Source organism: Phalacrocorax carbo, chromosome 2 (genome assembly GCF_963921805.1).
Source record: "Phalacrocorax carbo chromosome 2, bPhaCar2.1, whole genome shotgun sequence".
NCBI lineage: Eukaryota > Metazoa > Chordata > Aves > Suliformes > Phalacrocoracidae > Phalacrocorax > Phalacrocorax carbo.
Window position 1 is genome coordinate 105,717,563 of NC_087514.1, and position 16,775 is coordinate 105,734,337.

The following is a 16,775-nucleotide window of genomic DNA, read 5'->3' on the forward strand; positions in this document are numbered from 1 at the left end:
TACTGTCTGTGGAAGGGGGCAAAACAGGAATTTCAGAAGTATATTAAAAACAAAGTTACCCGTGTTTCACCTGCTGTCATGATTTCTTTTCCCAATGTTGCAGACTTACAGTCCCAACTCCTGTTGGGTATAAGCGTGGCTTTCATAGCAAAATTCCACAGCTTGAAAGTCAAGGGGAACCTACCCATATGTTGTTTTCCAGTAATCTTAGAATGCAAGTAGGTAGGTAAAGAAGTCTCTGACTTTTCACAGGGGTACCTTCCATTTGCTATAAAGAACAACGATGGAGAAGGATGTAATTCTGTTGAACAGCCTTAATCTCTCAAAACCACTGCTTGTCAGGGCTACCAATGTATTTCTCTAGAGAAATTGTTCTTAAAACTGATACCAGGCTTTGGAATATTAACTTTGTATTTTTTGTTAAAGGATATGTTGTTTGGAGAAGTCACAGGTTCCAGTGATGAAGAAGTTGATTGCAGTGCTTCCGCAGTGGAGTATATTTTACAAGATGACCAAGTTCAGCCTCAGAGTTGTAATGTATTCAGCCTCAGTGAGGAGTGTAACAGACAGAGCAAATCACATGAGCATGGTCTTGATGCAGAAATCTCATGTAACCTGAGTTGGAATGAAAAGAGTCCAAAGATGTCAAGCAAGGAAGACAAAGATGCTGAAACAAAGAAAGCTGAAGCTGCTACTTTAATTACAAACATGGAAACTAACAAAGAATGTTTGGAGGAGAAGGCTGAGAATATGGAAACTGAGCAGAGAGAACTAACTGAAGCAACAGCACACGAATTGGAAGCCACGGAAGAACAGAAAGGAGATAGTGAGGACATGCACAGTGAAGAGGGAGGTTCTTCAGCTGATTTTATGTTACACAGTTCCAAGCCTCAGAATCAGATGGAAAACTGTAGTGAGACAGAGCAAACAGAGGAGAATGTAGTCTTAATCAGAGCTGTTGATTATGAGGGTTCACATGAAAAGCACAGTGAATTAATGAAAGCAGAAAGGGATGGATTATCAGGAAAGAGAGAAACTCATAGGGCAGTATCGGTTCCCCAAACTGTTACTCATTTGCCACCTAAGCAGTGCATTGTGCTTCCAAGTGAAGATTCTGAGAAGTCTGACGCGGTGACACAGAATGAAGTGGTTGAAAATGAATCAAAAAATGTAATCAAAGTAATCAATATGGCAAGTGATGTAGGGAAAAACATAAATCAAGTGATAACGGGAGAGGAAATAACAGCTGAAATACAGATGGAAGGACTCTGTGCAGAGGCAAGTAATGAGAGAGAGCACTCTGAAAACACGTTTGACTTCAGTAGTACAAAATCCTGTGAAGCAGAGTGTCCTACAGACCTAATGATACAGCATGATGGGGAAGATATAATTATGGAGACTAAGGCAGACACTGGAGCTGTTGAGATCTCTGCACACTCTCGGTGCTCTGAAATAAAACATGACAGTAAAGAGATTCTGGAGCAACAATGTGTGCAAACAATAAAAGGTGAAGCAGACAGCGAATGCGAACCAGGGACTATTAAAATCTCTAGACATTACTTACCTGTATCTGCTATTGAAGGAATTGGAAATTCATTGTCTAGGGATGACATAGACAAAAATGTAGGTATGGAGGGGACTGCTTTGTCAGCTTTTCCAAAAGAACAGCTTAAAATTGAAGACGTGTATACAACCAGACCCGAGACTCCTGAACTAGCCGTGAAATGTAACAGAGAAAGTGTTCTAGAAATAGTTGAATCATCAGAGCTACTCCATAGTGCAGAAAATGGAAAATCAGTAGATATAAAGGAAGGGGGATATTTAAAAGGCAAACCACACCAGGAAGAAAATGGTAGTAATTTATCGCAAGGGAAGTCAGACTTGGAAACTATACTCGCACTATCAAAGGTGGCATGCATTACTGATGCAGAAAGCAGCGTAGCTAAGTGTGAATCCTCTGTGTTAGATTTTACAGAAATAAAAGGTGAAATGAAACAACCTGAAAACTTGTGTAGTACACTAGAATGTGGGTTGTCCAAAACTCAAAACTTGAGAGAGTTTGAATCTCAGGAGTCTGAATTCAAAGTTAATCCAGAAGATTTTGGAGGGGAAAGCAGTGAGCTGTTAGAAAGAGTGGATACCATTGAATCTGTCTTAGTAGAAAGTAATCTTACTTCTCAGGCACAGTTTGTAAAACCTCTGAATCAGTTCTTGATACCTGAAAATGTTAAATGTGATGAAATGAAAGGGGAATTAAATAAACAAAGCAAGGAATTGGTGACTGACACTTGTTCCAATTCATTAAACTGGGAGGAGAATGTTGTGAAGAAAGATAGTATTTCAGAGATCATCTGCCAGCCGACTTCGGAAATGGATTTTAATAGTGGGTTGTCTTTTTCTACTCAAGCGGACTTGGAGATGCACTGTGTAAATACTGAAGAAACAGATTCTCCTATGCAAGTGGGAATTGGCTTGGAATCCACAATGCCCCCTGATCTACATTTCAGTGTTCAGAAAGTTGTTGGTTCTGTTGAAACTTACTTCACAGAAAAGGCTCCTTTTTCCCATACATGGGACAACAAAGGAGATAAAACTTGTGCTACAGGTAGTGCATTTAACTGTTCTTCGGAAAGCTTGGAAGAGGGTGCTGAGGTCCCATCTGCTGTAAAAGACAACATGTGCAAAGAACTGGACTGCCCTGAGAGGGAATGCATACATAAAAATGAAGTAAAAATTCCAGATGAGAAGGAGCAGCCAGTAGATAAAGGACCTCAGGCATCTGTTAAGTCACAGATCCTGGATGCAAACTCTTACGATAAGAATACTTTTCTTCTCCAAAAGTTTGATTATCAGGAATCAGCATGCAGGACTTCTATGTGTGAGGTTAGAACAGAACCTTCTAGAACTGTTTCACTAACAGATGGGGGAGAAAGCAAAGAATTGAATACTTTTGAGGTGTCTGGGGAAAATGCCATAAAAAGGTCTAAAAATGTTTTTGATATGCCAGAGCAGAGCAATGAATCTGAAGAGAAAGACTGTTCTATAGAAAAAGTTAGATATGTGAAATGTTCTGAATGTGTTCCCATGTTCAGAAAGGAACTGAGAGCTTCCAGAACTGCAGTTGGTGCTCTGGAAACTGGTGCAGTTGTTGATGCTGATTATGAAGTATGTGAAATTCATTCAACAACACACCCAGGAAATACTTTGACGGTTAGTCATGTAAAAGCAGACACTATGGCAGATACGGATACAGACTGTGAAGCAAACACCTCTCCAGATACTGCAAATGAGTTGTCGAGTGTGGTTGGGGACGGTTCTTCTAAAGCCTTAGCCTCTTGGAAAAGAGAGTGTATATTAGTAACCTCGGAAAATACTGAGGGTGCTAATGAATGCGTGGTAGATTCTAACAGAGCTGGATGCATCAGTGACAGTGAGGAAAACCTGTTAAAAACTGGGGCATCAAAAGAAAGCCCTGTGATGCCAAATGCTTCAAAAAATAGATTACCGCTATGCCAGATGTTAACCAAATTCCCAGAAACTTGCAAACTGGCTGTAAAAAACAGTAAATTAAATACAAGAATGTTAGCACGTGGCAAGTTCTTAGAAGAAAATGATTCTGGAAAACCTAAGTCAAATGTGGAGCGAAGCCTACTACACGGTGTTGATATGGGGGTCTCAGTGTTTGAAGAATATAATCATAATCAAACTTGCACTGCTTGCAACATAGGAGAAGACAACGCTGATGTTATCCTGGATGGTATCAGTAGAAAAAAAGATTGTGTCAAGTATCCTCCAAATCCAGCCCTGTCTGATGTAGAGTGCAATTGTCAGACAGTTAGGCAGCCTTCTGAGCCACAAAAGACAGTATTTGAGAAGCCATGTATGTCGGAGTCAGAGTCTTGTGTAGATGTTAGTCTCAAAGAGAGCAGTAAATTGAAGGGCAGAGAGCAAGAACCATCTGAAATATTGACTGTTTCAACCAAGACAGCTGCCCAAGTAATGCGTGCCAAGCTATCAAAGAGGCTGGTTCAAGGTAAAAGAAAAACAAAGACTCTCAAAGTTAAACTAACTCAGCCAGTTCTTGCAAATGCTGACACGTCTATGCCAACAAAATGCTCATCCGAGACTATAAATAAAATCAGGGAAGAGATGGGTCCTCCTCTGCCCCCCTTGCTACTGCCTTTGATTGCTTCCCCTCCAAAAGCTGCATGTACCATGTCCCCAGAAATGTCTTCTACTGGTCGATCCACTTTGCTATCCCCTCTTGATGACCTGATATCCCCACTACATGAAACTCCTATTCCTCCTCTCGTGTCTCCATTAACAGATACGCCAACAGTAAAGTCTGCTCTTTTGTTCTCTCCTCCCTCACCCTCAGAAATGGCAGTAGGTAGAAGGATTCGCTCCTCACCTTTGAAATTTTGTACTTCCATTCCAAAGCATGCGCTTCCCGTCCCAGGAAGATTTCCTCTCTTTGCCCCTGACAGCTCTACTCCAGGTGCTCCTCAGGAGAACTCTGTGAAAATACTGGACACAATGTATCCAGAGCTGTCTGCAAGGGCAAGGACACTAAACATTCTGAAAGGCAATATTCAGCTTAACCGATGTGCTTTTTCAGACAGCCAAAGTTTGCCAGGACCTGTGGCTCAAATAGGTGGGTTCAAAGCAATTGCATCTACATCAACTGCTTTTGTTAAAACTGGGAGCAATTTGAAATCTGATAGTAGCAAAGATCAAGACAAAGGTGTGCAAAATCAGCAATTGTTTTCAAGCTCATCAAATCATCTTGAAAAACGGACACTGTTGCCCGTATCTATGCCAAGAAGTGCAAAGAGACTGCGGTTGGACAGTGAACCACCAAAGCTGGAGCCCAATAATATCACTACTATCAGAAATACTAAAAATACAATCTCTGAAGTGCAGGAGGCTTTCCATGACAAAAGCTGTGAAGTCAGTGATTCAGCACACAGTTCCAGTTTAGAAGCATCACTACCAGTAAAGAATGTTGCTGATCTTGGCTGCCAGAAAGTTTCTTTGGCATTGAAGAAAATTGCTGAATCCTGTTTTGATTTGTTACCAGTTATTAAAGGTCACATGTATGTTGGCAATATCTCAAAGATTCCAATAATGAGAGATGAAGAGAAAGAAGTTGTCTATGAATTTGGTATAAAAAACAAGGTAAGTAGCATAATTTTTAATTTTGTGCTTTAATGATGACTTCTGTGCAGATGAAAAGACTATAAGCATGTAGTATTTGAATTCTCAATTGTTTGGGCAATCTGCAGTGCCAAAGTGTAGTCTTGAAAGGTTATCAGACACCTAAACTTGTATTACTTAAGAAAACATAGAACTTTTCAAGAAATTACTGTTCAGTGGTGTCCAAGAGGCAAAACTGCATTTGTAAATACATTTGCTTTCCTGATGTATGCATAAAACACCTTATTTTTGCAGCTTTTTTTTGTAGTGGATAGCATTAAAACTGTAGGAGTTCCTTTAAAAGTGTGATGTTTGATTTCCTTTTTTTATTTTTTCAATTAAATGAGATAAACTGCATTGTATATACAATAGTGACATACCCTTTCATTCCCCATTAACCTTTATTATTCTACTTCAGGTTGTTCAAATGGATTTTATTGGAAAAATTTTTCATTAGTTTGTTTCTCAGAACTTGCTTAGTATCAGTGTTGGAAAAATTCACTTTTAATTACCATCTTTCTCATAGGTAATTTGTAGTCCACAGCAGAGCAATTCACCAAGTGATGCATGGCAGCATTTTGCCCTGTTTCAGTTCTTAAACATAATTAAGTTTTCCACAGAAGCTGCTGCCAAGTTCTCGGGTCATCTTTCTTAGGAGTTGCCAAATCTGGTAACTTCACAGGAGCAAGGCTGCAGCAGCTTTATATTTCCACATCCGGCCAGTAGCAAGGCCAAGTATATTCTCCTAATAGGCACGTATACACACAATATCAGCCTAATCTTGTTCCCTTCTCTGGCTGATCAGGGTGAAAGCCTGGTAGTGGAAAATATGTACATATATATACAGACAGTATGGATCCCTCCAGTAGCTAACATTATACACTCAGTATATCCAGTAGGTGACTCCTCCCCACTTGTCTCACGCACTAACACTTACTGACACATAAGCACACATACATCCCTCCAGTAGCTGGTCCAGACCTATGGCCTGACCTGCATCTGACCTCAGAAGCCTGTTTTTTCAGGTAGCTGTCTGGGACATTCTAGTCCTCACAAAGCAAACACTCAGACTTCCTGGTGTCTGCAGGTACCCAGTCTAAACCTGTGGCTTCTCCAGCACCTGACTCCTAAGCCTCTCATTCTACTCCCCACTTCAAGCCCTGCCTCTAAATATTCTATAGTAAGTCTTGCACAATCCCAATATTCTCCTTCCTTGCATCTCATTCTGAGTCCCATCTTAATATAGAAATAACACCCACTCCCCACCTCTGGCAGTGTGTAAGGTGAAGGCTGCTGTTGACTAATCTAGTAAGTCTCACACCTGGACAATGGGCTGTTTGTCCTCCTGTGACAGCTCTGGGAGTAGCTGGGTCAGGGTGTTCCATTCGCTCTGATGAGGTTATTAAGGTTCCTCTGTCATTATTCCTCTCCTCACTTTTTGTTTAAGGAAGGTTGTTTTTAATCACATAATTAAACAATTTATATTTAGAATAGTAGTGCTATTCTGCATCTGTTTAAGGCATGTTTATTCTGGGAAGTTGCTCCTCACTCTTATCTTTTGCAGATTGCCTCTGATTTACTTATCTGCATTTTTATATGTATGCAAACAGTATTCTTGCAAATAAGAGTAGTTCTTTTTACTTGTCATACTACTATAAAGTTAACAAATGTTCTCAAGTATGGAATGCTCTTAACAGTAATTTTTGTGCCCTACAGCATTTAGCAGAGTCCTTGCTGGATGTTATTCTCAATAAACTCAAGGCTCAGAAGAATGCCGCAAATTACAATTTCAATCAGGCTCTGTGTCGAGTCTATACAGGAATTTGTCGACAGTTGGGAGATTTGGAAAGAGCCCGCCTTTTCTGCTATAGCCTACTTAAAGAAGGTATAGTATGGCTTAGCGGTCTTGTATCTTAAATATGCTGTGTGTCTCTGCTGAGTGTTACACAATGATTATGTTAGTAAAAACAAACAAACAGAAATCCTGTGAAAGGGACATTTTCCTTAGAACTTTTTTTTATGTGCAGAAGTATTTGCACAAAATAGAAGAAATTTGCCTTCTCACAGTTCCTCCACATTTGTGTCTCAGTTTGGTGATGACCTGGGCTCTTAGTAGTCAACTCATTTTCCCAAATAAATATTTTATTTAGGATCCTCTGTGCTCTCCTTTTTGCCGCATCATCTCCAAAATGATAGTGTGATTCCAGGGAATTTTGTACTTTTTGCTTATTAGTATTTTCTTATTTTAACTGAGTAAGCACTGATTCATAAAGCAAGTGTGATTTAAAAATATGTATTGGCTTGAAATAGTGTCAGGAGTTGGACAATACCTTGATCAAACCGTGCATTTGTACATGTCCTCCTTAAAGTTTTATTACTTCCCATTATCTGAAGTCTCACTTGGTTGAGAGTTTCTTTCATTTTGATTCCTTCCTCTCTCCCCCTTCCTTTTGTTCCCAGTAACAACAGTAATACATAAATACTGTCACTGTACTAAATTAAGGTACTGTCTTAGTTCTGAAAGGACTTAGTTTAGTTTGAAAATACTGAGCCATCCAGGGCTCAAAAGAGTATACTGGTATCTGTGTTTCAAATTAAAATAAAGTCAACTTTGAGACCACTGAGCAACAAAATGCTACAACTTTTGATTGCTTCTGTTGGTGGTGATCTTCCATACAATATCCCTGTCTTTTTTTCTTGTTTCTTTTTTTTAATCTTATAAGGATTGTAATTTTATTTTGTTGTTAATTATCTTTTTTTGTTGGGTTGAGAAATTTTTGTTTGGGGTTTTTCGTTTGGGTTGCTTTTGGAATTCCTGTCTTCTTGTGTGTTTTTCTGTCCTGCATGCAGTCCACCATAACTCTCCTTTCACTTTTCTCACATTAATAGTTTTAATACTGCACCATGTCAGGAACTATTACTTGTCGGATTATCTTTTGTTAGTCTAAATTAACAAGTAAGCCTTTTGTTTTGCAGTACCTTGGTACTTTGTCTTTTTGTGGGTTCTTGCAAATATTAAACATTCCCCTTGTTTCCTTTCTTTTTCTTGGTAAGATCCAAACTTCAGTAGCTAAATGCGTATTTTTGTTGAATTATTTTCTATTCTATTCTATACTTTGAATTGCATAAATTTCTCTTGTGGTTGTTCTGTGGTTTTATTGTTATCTTCCGAGTGAACAGCTGTAAACACATCTTAAGGGTTATTTGGGTTTTTTTCATTTGTTTACTTTTATTTTATTACAATGCATTCATTTTAGGGTTTTCTCTTTCATGTAGTTTCACTTATTAATTCCCATCAGAATTATGGCAACACAAGTGTGAGCTATGTGCTGGCTACAAAGTTGCCAAATTGACTATAAACAGTCAGTACTACCTCATTAGACTTGCATCATCTGTTCTCTTGGCTTCTTGTCCCCCCTTTTTTGTTCTGTTCTCCGTTCTGGTATTCTGCCTTAAAAGACTGTGAATTAAATGTTACCTTTCTGTATTTATTTTTGCTTTTATACCTCCTCTGTTCCCCTCCTTCTTTTTTTTCTTCTTTTGATACCCCTTTACCTCTTACTCATCACCGAGCCTTCTAACTGTCCCAAATTCATGGGCAGGCAATTCAAGTTGCAGCATGTAGATAATTCTAGTTTAGCAACAGCCCTTGTTCTGACAAAAAAAAAGTTAATTATTATGTGGTGAGGGGCTTCAGAGTAGAGAATGTCTATCCAAGACACTGGATGAAACTCTGTAAATTCTTTCTGCTCAGTGAATCCATTAAAGCATCTTGATTTTATGTATTTTCATATGCTCTGTAGTTCTTTAGATCTTTCTAAAAATGTAGATGTTATGCTGACATGAGGCGGGAAGACACATTTAGCTTTTTGGTTTTCATTAGTTTTTGCAGCTTTTTATAGTGACAATAGTGTTTCAGGCATATGTATTGCAATATTGCATTTCATATGTGAAAGTAATACCTACTTCTTGCTTATTCCAGTGTACTTTTTATTACTTGTAGTCTACACACTCATGTTTTATGTTAATATCCTTGAAGATCTCTGCTTTGGTGTTCACAAAGTTCTGTTAGCTCCCCTTTGATGGCCTGGAACTCTGTCCTCTCTTACTTATATAGTTCTGGATATATAGTTGTCAGGTACTTGCTCTGAATTAATTTAATGAATGAGGTTTCTTCAATTATATCAGTAGCATACTTTTTTCTGTCTATGGAAATACAAATTTTGACATGTATCCATCATTCATATATGCCCACTTACAACTTGTATAACTTCCGTGAGGAGTATGAAAGTTCTTTGCAAAGTTATTTTTTTCATGTGGATTTCATAGGTGTATGGATGCAAGGTGTTAGCAAGTACAGTGGATTTGTACTGAAGACCAGATTTACACATTATTACACATCTCAGGATTATTTTTTTTCTTTTGAACCAGTTCTAGTTTGATCCAGTGATCAGAGTGCTCATTTGTGGCTGGAGTATATTAGGAATGCTGCTGGAGTTCATCTTCCAGTTTAATTTAATCCTAAAAGAATCCAGTTTCAATGCTCCGAGACCACTCTCCTTTGTGAACTAAAGAGCAATCAGAAGGATGAGGGGAGGCTAACCTCAAAATGCAAAAGGAAAGGTCCTTTTGCACTGTTGTTACACAGCGAAGTCCAGTAAAGCCTTTTTTTCCCCTTAAAAAAGAGAGTGAAATTACAATGGGGGAGGTGGCCTAGGGGGTGATATTTTTTTTCTTGGGTCTTTTTTTATTATTTAATCTCAGGACTGAGATGTACTAGTATGACTCCCATTCCCTGGGCTGCAGTTGTTACGTGACTTCTATGCCTTCTTTCCTAGTTATCTTACTGAATACTGTAGTAGCTTTTAATGCCTGAGTATATTTGTTTTGTTTTTAAATGTTCTAAATTACTTTGTTCTCTGTTTTTTTCCTTAGACTTTCCAGACTCAGAAAAATTGATTTTATTTATTACAAATGTATGGTCTGACATATTTGTCTTCCAAGGTGCAATTAACAAAGCTATGCAATTAGTTGTCAGGCAGAGTGCAAGCAATGAGATGCTGGCCTGTTTGAGTGCTTATCTCAACTGGGAAAAGGTAACAGTCTGCTTTCATTGTCAGTATCAGCTTTTGTCTGCATTGGTTGCTTTGCTGGCTGCATGAAATCAAGCAGCTTAATTCTGATGAAGGGTGTGAAGATACCCTGTGAATCTCCCATGGAATCTCTACAATTGCACAACTAATGCTGCTTTAGGCCTTTTTCTTGTGGTTGTCTAGACCCTACTAGACATAACACTTTCCTTGTTTTCCCTATTAAATCCTAAACTCTACTAAACATTAAATGTAAGCATTGTTTTTAAACTTTGACCGGAAGTTTCTTGGACTAGGGAATTCTGTATTTTTTTCTGGGTTTGTTGTGGGTTTTTTTAAGATCTGAGTGGAGTGAATTAAGAGGGCATGGATTTGTATATGTCTCTTTTTTTATTAAATCACAGTTGTGATGTAGCATTAAGCTCTTGTATTCAGAATTATGCTGTACTGCAATCCCTGTTCAGCAAAGGATTTGTATTCTCCCTTCTATTAGGACACAGCTTTCAGTTTCATGCCAATAGAGGTGCACATAAGTAATGTCTCAGTAAATGTTCTTGGAAGTATTTGTTCTGTACACTCACACTACCTACTTTCTTTATGGATCTCTATGAAATATGAGAGCTGCTGCAGCTGGGGAGAAGGACCTCATGAATTTCTATATCAATAGACAGGTCGATCAATAGATATCATACATACCTATCAAAAGATAGATAGCAAATGACATCATGCTAATCATAAGATTTTTTTACTTAGCTAGAAATACAGGGACAAATTTCAAGTGGATTGTAGTCAAGTTATAATTTTACAAGAAGATCATTCTACTTATGCAAGTAAAGCCTACATAGAACGGGCATTTAGTTGTTGGTCAAAGTACTCAATTTTAGTGACTTGCACCATTGCAGAACTTGCCAATTACATGAGCTTTTGTACTGAGAAGATATGCTGAGCACCCACTGTCTTTATGTGATAAGCCTAGACTTTTTTCTTAACACTTCAGATATTCAAAGGATGTTTGTTTTTATATTTTCTTGCTTGCCCTAGCTATTTAATTAGCAGAATTGTTTCACATGACATGTTTTTAGTTATTACTACCTCAACCATTGCAAGTGCTTTCTTGGAAATTAGCCCCTAATGAACAATAAACAGTAACAAATTTCAGCATCAGAAAATAATTGAAAAAAAAATCCCAAACTTAGAAAGTAAGCAGGATTAGTCTAACCTTCTTGCATTGGAAATACTCTTCTGACCTTAAAGCTTAATTGAGAGAGATTGTAGGAGGAAAGAAGAGAGTGAGTGTAGGGTTTGTGGGTTTTGTCATTGTTGGGTTTTTTTCCTAAACTCTCCTTTTAGTAAAAGCATCAAGACAAATACTGAGTACTTGAAGATTTTAGGTTTTGTACTCTTTTTATTTGTGTTAAGTCAAACCCGAAGTTGAATTTATGGTGTAAGATGCTGTGGACAGTCAGAATCAAATACATGTAAAGAGCTTGATTCTGGGTTGGTAACTTTTCATGCATTAAGATAATCACCTTCTGAAATTCCAGAGCTCCTCTTTAGATGCTGGTACTATGGTCTCAAACCTGCTTTTAGAAATGCAGTCATGTCCAAAAGTAGAATTTCAACTGAGTGAGCAATATGGAGAAGATCTGAGTGAAGATGCTTGGCAGTACATATTTGCTATTGATCTACTCTGCTCTCACCTGAAGTGGGATTGGACACATGACAATGTTATAAGGTATTGTGGCAAGCAGTTTTTTCAAAAGTTTCCCCATGTGATTTTTTTCATGGCTTGTTTTGGTGTTGGGTTTTTTTTCCAAATTTGAGACATTATGACTTAGCTTTCAACATAATAAAACATAGCATAATACTTAGAAATAAGGGCATTTTAACCTGATGACACCTAGACTACTGTGTGTGTGTGAGCCTTATTTTAAGACGGAATAAGTGATCAATGAGGAAATGTAGGATTTTATGGTACCGGTCCAAGAAATTAAACCTGTTTGAACCATTCTAATAAACAATTGATTTTAAAATAGCTATATGTGACAACTGTGAAAGATTTTGAGATGGATTGTTTGTCATTTAAGCAAAATGATTGATTATCTCCCTTTGAATTTAATTATTGAATTCTGCCCCCCTTCCCCCTGGCCCACCCCCACCCCCACCCCCCACCCCCCACCCCCCACCCCCCCCCGAAAAATGAGGGTGGAACTTGGGAACTTTTGATGTGTAAACAGCACTCCTTCAGTGCTGAGAGTGAAATGTAACCATAGTCATTAGTGTACTATCCTGATTTCAGCCTGATTTTAATTCTAAAATCATTATAATACATAGATTCAATGTCTTAAATTTTCTTTGAACCCTATAATCCAGTGCATGGACTGCTACCATAATTAACTTGGTTTGACAGACTTCATTTTGATACCTGTGCTGATCTTACAGCCCCTATTTTCTATGTAGAGGTTACATAACCTAGCAGAATCTCCAAAAATATGGCATTTGTTTAACTATGACATGACATAATCATTGAGTGTAAAGTAAATGCAAATAACTTGCAATCATCATCAAGTCTTTCATACAAGTTCCATGCTTTCAAATACTAAATAAGTTGTTTTTGGCTAAATACTTTTAAAATTAATACACATTACTTCAGTGAAAGGTATGTCATTTTAACTAAAGCCATACAGAGTTGATTGTCTGTGTGGAGTTGTGCAAATAATAGGTAACTAGGTCTATTAGCATCATTTTAAGGATGAAAAAAGTCTATCTCAGGTCCTTTCAGGTTTAAAAACAAGCATCAGATCCTACTTGTAACATGGAAACCATGAATTTTCACTCAATTAAGAAGCTTGCATAACATCTCAGCATGACATCTGAAAGTAGCGTAATTTCATATATGTCTGTGAAGTCAGTGGAGTAAGTTTGACTTTAGGTAGAGATGCAGAATGTTGCAGGAAAAAAATGGAAGATGAACAGGAATGATTCCTCCAGAAAGTTAGCTTTGACTGTTTGGGTTTAAAACCTTCTTTACATTACTCAGATTTGTGGATGCTTGGAATATTGTGAGTTTCCGTAGAAGGTGAATTAAAGATGCAAGCGGAGCTATGGGAATACATGGTAAACAGAAGAACTGTTTGCATTCATTATAATATAAATATTGTACCACCCCTTCATGCAGTATCAGATTTTCAAATTCATTTGTCTTTCACAGTAAAGTGCTTTGGCCTTCTATGGATAAATGGGTAAAGAATAGAAAGGGGCATGGAACTGCTCAATCCATTCCCGACAGTGTTATAGCATTGACACTCAGGCTAATAGGTAAGTAATCTAAATTCTTCATTGAACTTCTGCTTTGTGTGAGTATGTTCTTTGAAAGTGTCAGCCTGCCTGGAAAGTGAACTGAAGTATTTTAGCTTTTTTTTGGATCTTGATTTTTTCTCCCAACTTTCTTCAAAAATTTTCACCTTAAAAGCCAAACTTTTACAATCCTATGCAGATATTTTCTGATTGTCAGCGTGTGGAAATCATGTACTTAAGTTTTGAGAGACATTACTCTGGTTTCAAGATAACAAACACCAACATGTTTCATTTATTTAAAATTAAATCATCATACATACGCTTTATCACAAGCCTATAAAATGAGGTTTTATATGCAACCTAATACCTCTTCCTGCAATTTTAAGTTAGATTCTTTTATTTGGGATCTAGATGGTGTTCAAGGTAAATAGATAAACTTTGGATTTCAATAGACCTTTTCAGTACATAGGCTGTATAATATTGTTTGTTAAACAGAAATTGCATTCTTTGAGAGTTTTACACTTACAAATTGTAAATCTGTTGGAGGTTGGATCAATCTGATGATGAAAAATGCCTTGGTGTCTTTAGTCACAAAAAGAATAGAACAACTGTGGTTCCCAAGACAACATGGTAACAAGAATGACTAATTTTTGTAACTGAAATTTGCATTTTCTGTGGATACTTCAACAGACAATCATGAAGTCTAAAAATGAGGAAGTTGACTAAATGTCAGATACATAGTAAACTTTTTTTCTTTCAGGTCGATTGGGCCAGATAGGTTTGAAGGAAGGATATCTGGCTGCAGTGAAGAATATTAGCTCTGTAATTGGACTGTTTGTACAGCATGCAAAAGAGGAAGGTAATGTTTTATTTAGAGGAACTTTAGTGTAACATCTGCAATGTGAAGGTTTGCCAATGTAAACAGAACACACACAAATTGAGACACACGTGCCAAAACAGCCAGCTTGTGCAGTTTTATGTTAGTGCATAATAGCACAGTTTTCCGTTTGAGTCCCTTTCTCTTCTGAAGTTAATGAAGCATGTATATTACCTTCTGTTTGAGACAGAGAAAACTCTGAGATAGTTTCAGCCTCCGTGGAATGCTTCATATAACAGCGTATCAGCTGCCTCAGCGAACCTAAAGGCTGATCTTAGCAGTAATAGCTAATTTGTTACCTGAGCAGCTCATCCTGAGGCTTGCTACTAGCGAGACTGTTGTACTGGGAGAGGGTTGCAAGGAAGTCCAAATTCCTGACTGAGACAAAGCAAGGCAATTGGGGCAGCAGAGATCTATATTGCTAAGTTATTCTGGATGTTAAGTGCATTTTGCAGTGAAGCATTGGTTTGTGTTAGAGGGCTGTTTTGAACCACTTGTATGGCTTCTGTTCTTTGCAATCTCAAGTTCTTCCAAGTGAGTGGTATATGTCTGTGTCTGTTTCAGACTCTCTGTAAACCTGACTGTTTTCATAAAGGTCTGGTCACCCTTACCTAGAGTAAAATCACTAGATGCTCAAATCTTTTATGCCCTTTGAATACTGAAAACATGCTGAATTCAGAAAACTGGAAAATGCTAGTACAGATTGTTACGGAATTTGTGTGCAGGTTGTCATCTTGCTACTTTCTGGTTTTAGGCATCCCAATTGTTGATGTGTTTAAATTCCAATTCTTGAACTAACAGTTTCTTTAGATTTAGGTTTCCCAAAACTGTTATTGCGTATCAAAGTTTCTATAAGCTGATTTGTGTTAACTTTTTTCAGGCGTTCCCTGGGGTGTGCAGCTGGCAGCCGTATATTCACTGTTTGACTTGGGTTCAAGCAATCCGGAAGGTATTGTTGAGGCCATCCATGCTTGGAGAGCAACAGTTCCTAACAACATCCCTTTTGCTGTCACAAGTGGTATAGATGAAATCACTTCTCTGTGTAAAATGGAGGTAAACTAAAATCTAGGGAAGTGGACTGATCTAAAGGAAGAAGTGCCTTATTTTACTAAGCAGTAGTTGGTTCCAGTTAAAAACAATACAAAGTGGTGTGTCCTTTTTTATTTATTTTTTTTTTAACAATGTCTGATCACACAAAGCAAGCTCAAGTATTTTATTGGGTTTTTCTGTTTGATGGAAGAGTTTTAAAAAAATAAATAAAAAGACTTGCTTTTCCCAATAATTGATCAGTGATCTGAAAACCAATGCATCTTTGACTCTTGAGATATTTCTGCTCTGACATCAATACAAATCAGTAATAGTTCCCATTATTTTATTTCCATCAATGTAGAGCATGGGCACATTTGACACAACAGAAGATTGAGCCTGGTTGAAAACCTGGCTCTATTATTTTGTACTATATTTATAAAGTAACTGTTCAGATAGCAGAACTTTGCCCAGGTTCTGCTTTATTTTGCTTGAGTAGTCTCATAAACTTAATTTAAAATACTTGTGTAAGACAGGTAGGAATTGACTTTTTGGGTAACAATCATGTATAGAGTAACAGAGATACTAAATCTCTGAACTTGTATATATGGTATATTCTGATAATGTGTCTCACATTTTATATTGTTCCACTTGGGGAATTATGCATATGTAAATAGAAAGTTGGTTCAAAACTCATGTTTCATGTTTCTAATGATAGCTTCACTACACTCTGTGGTTTTGTATCTTTCATAATAAAAGAAGCAAACACCATTATGTTCTTGTTGGTCTTTTTAAATAGCACAGAATGAACTGTTGTTTATAGCTTATATAAGTACTACTTTGTGGGGGCAGGAGGAAATTCCTATGAGGTAATTTCACTGAATGAACCGCCCGTAACACTGCAGTTCTCACCACTGGAAAGAAGGTATATTGCATCTCTCCAGAATTTCCTGGTATGCCTCGGGGCATAGTTTTAAAAATCAGTTGAAAACTTCCGTTTTTCACCCCCTGATTATAACCATATGAAGGGGTGAGCTTTGCTAAACCAGACTCTCATTTGTAGTGGGACTCGGACTCTGACAGAGCTTTGAGGTGGTGTTAGTGTTTTTTCCTTTTTCTTTTGATTATAAAAAGGTCAAAAGGCTTTTAGTCTGCTGAAGCCAGCTGTGAGCTTGGATAACAAAACCTTTAACTCAGAGTGAATTGGACAACATACAGTTTACACCTAATTCTTTCTCCTACATGTTGTGTCCTTGCAGGCACATCTATGCTTTCAGGCTTGTCTTCAG

At 37.7% G+C, this 16,775-nt stretch overlaps 1 protein-coding gene across 2 annotated transcripts in view; it reads left to right on the plus strand.

Moving 5' to 3' along the window:
• ICE1 (interactor of little elongation complex ELL subunit 1) overlaps positions 1-16,260 on the plus strand; it is a 39,167-nt gene extending 22,907 nt beyond the window's left edge. For both annotated transcript variants that reach the window (XM_064443788.1, XM_064443786.1), the window contains 7 exons: positions 427-5,178; positions 6,913-7,081; positions 10,132-10,292; positions 11,831-12,021; positions 13,498-13,604; positions 14,344-14,442; positions 15,341-16,260. In XM_064443788.1, coding sequence (XP_064299858.1) covers positions 427-5,178; positions 6,913-7,081; positions 10,132-10,292; positions 11,831-12,021; positions 13,498-13,604; positions 14,344-14,442; positions 15,341-15,522 — 5,661 coding nt within the window. In that variant the 3' untranslated portion in view covers positions 15,523-16,260. The remainder of the gene's footprint in view (positions 1-426; positions 5,179-6,912; positions 7,082-10,131; positions 10,293-11,830; positions 12,022-13,497; positions 13,605-14,343; positions 14,443-15,340) is intronic.
• The last annotated feature ends 515 nt before the right edge of the window (positions 16,261-16,775 follow it).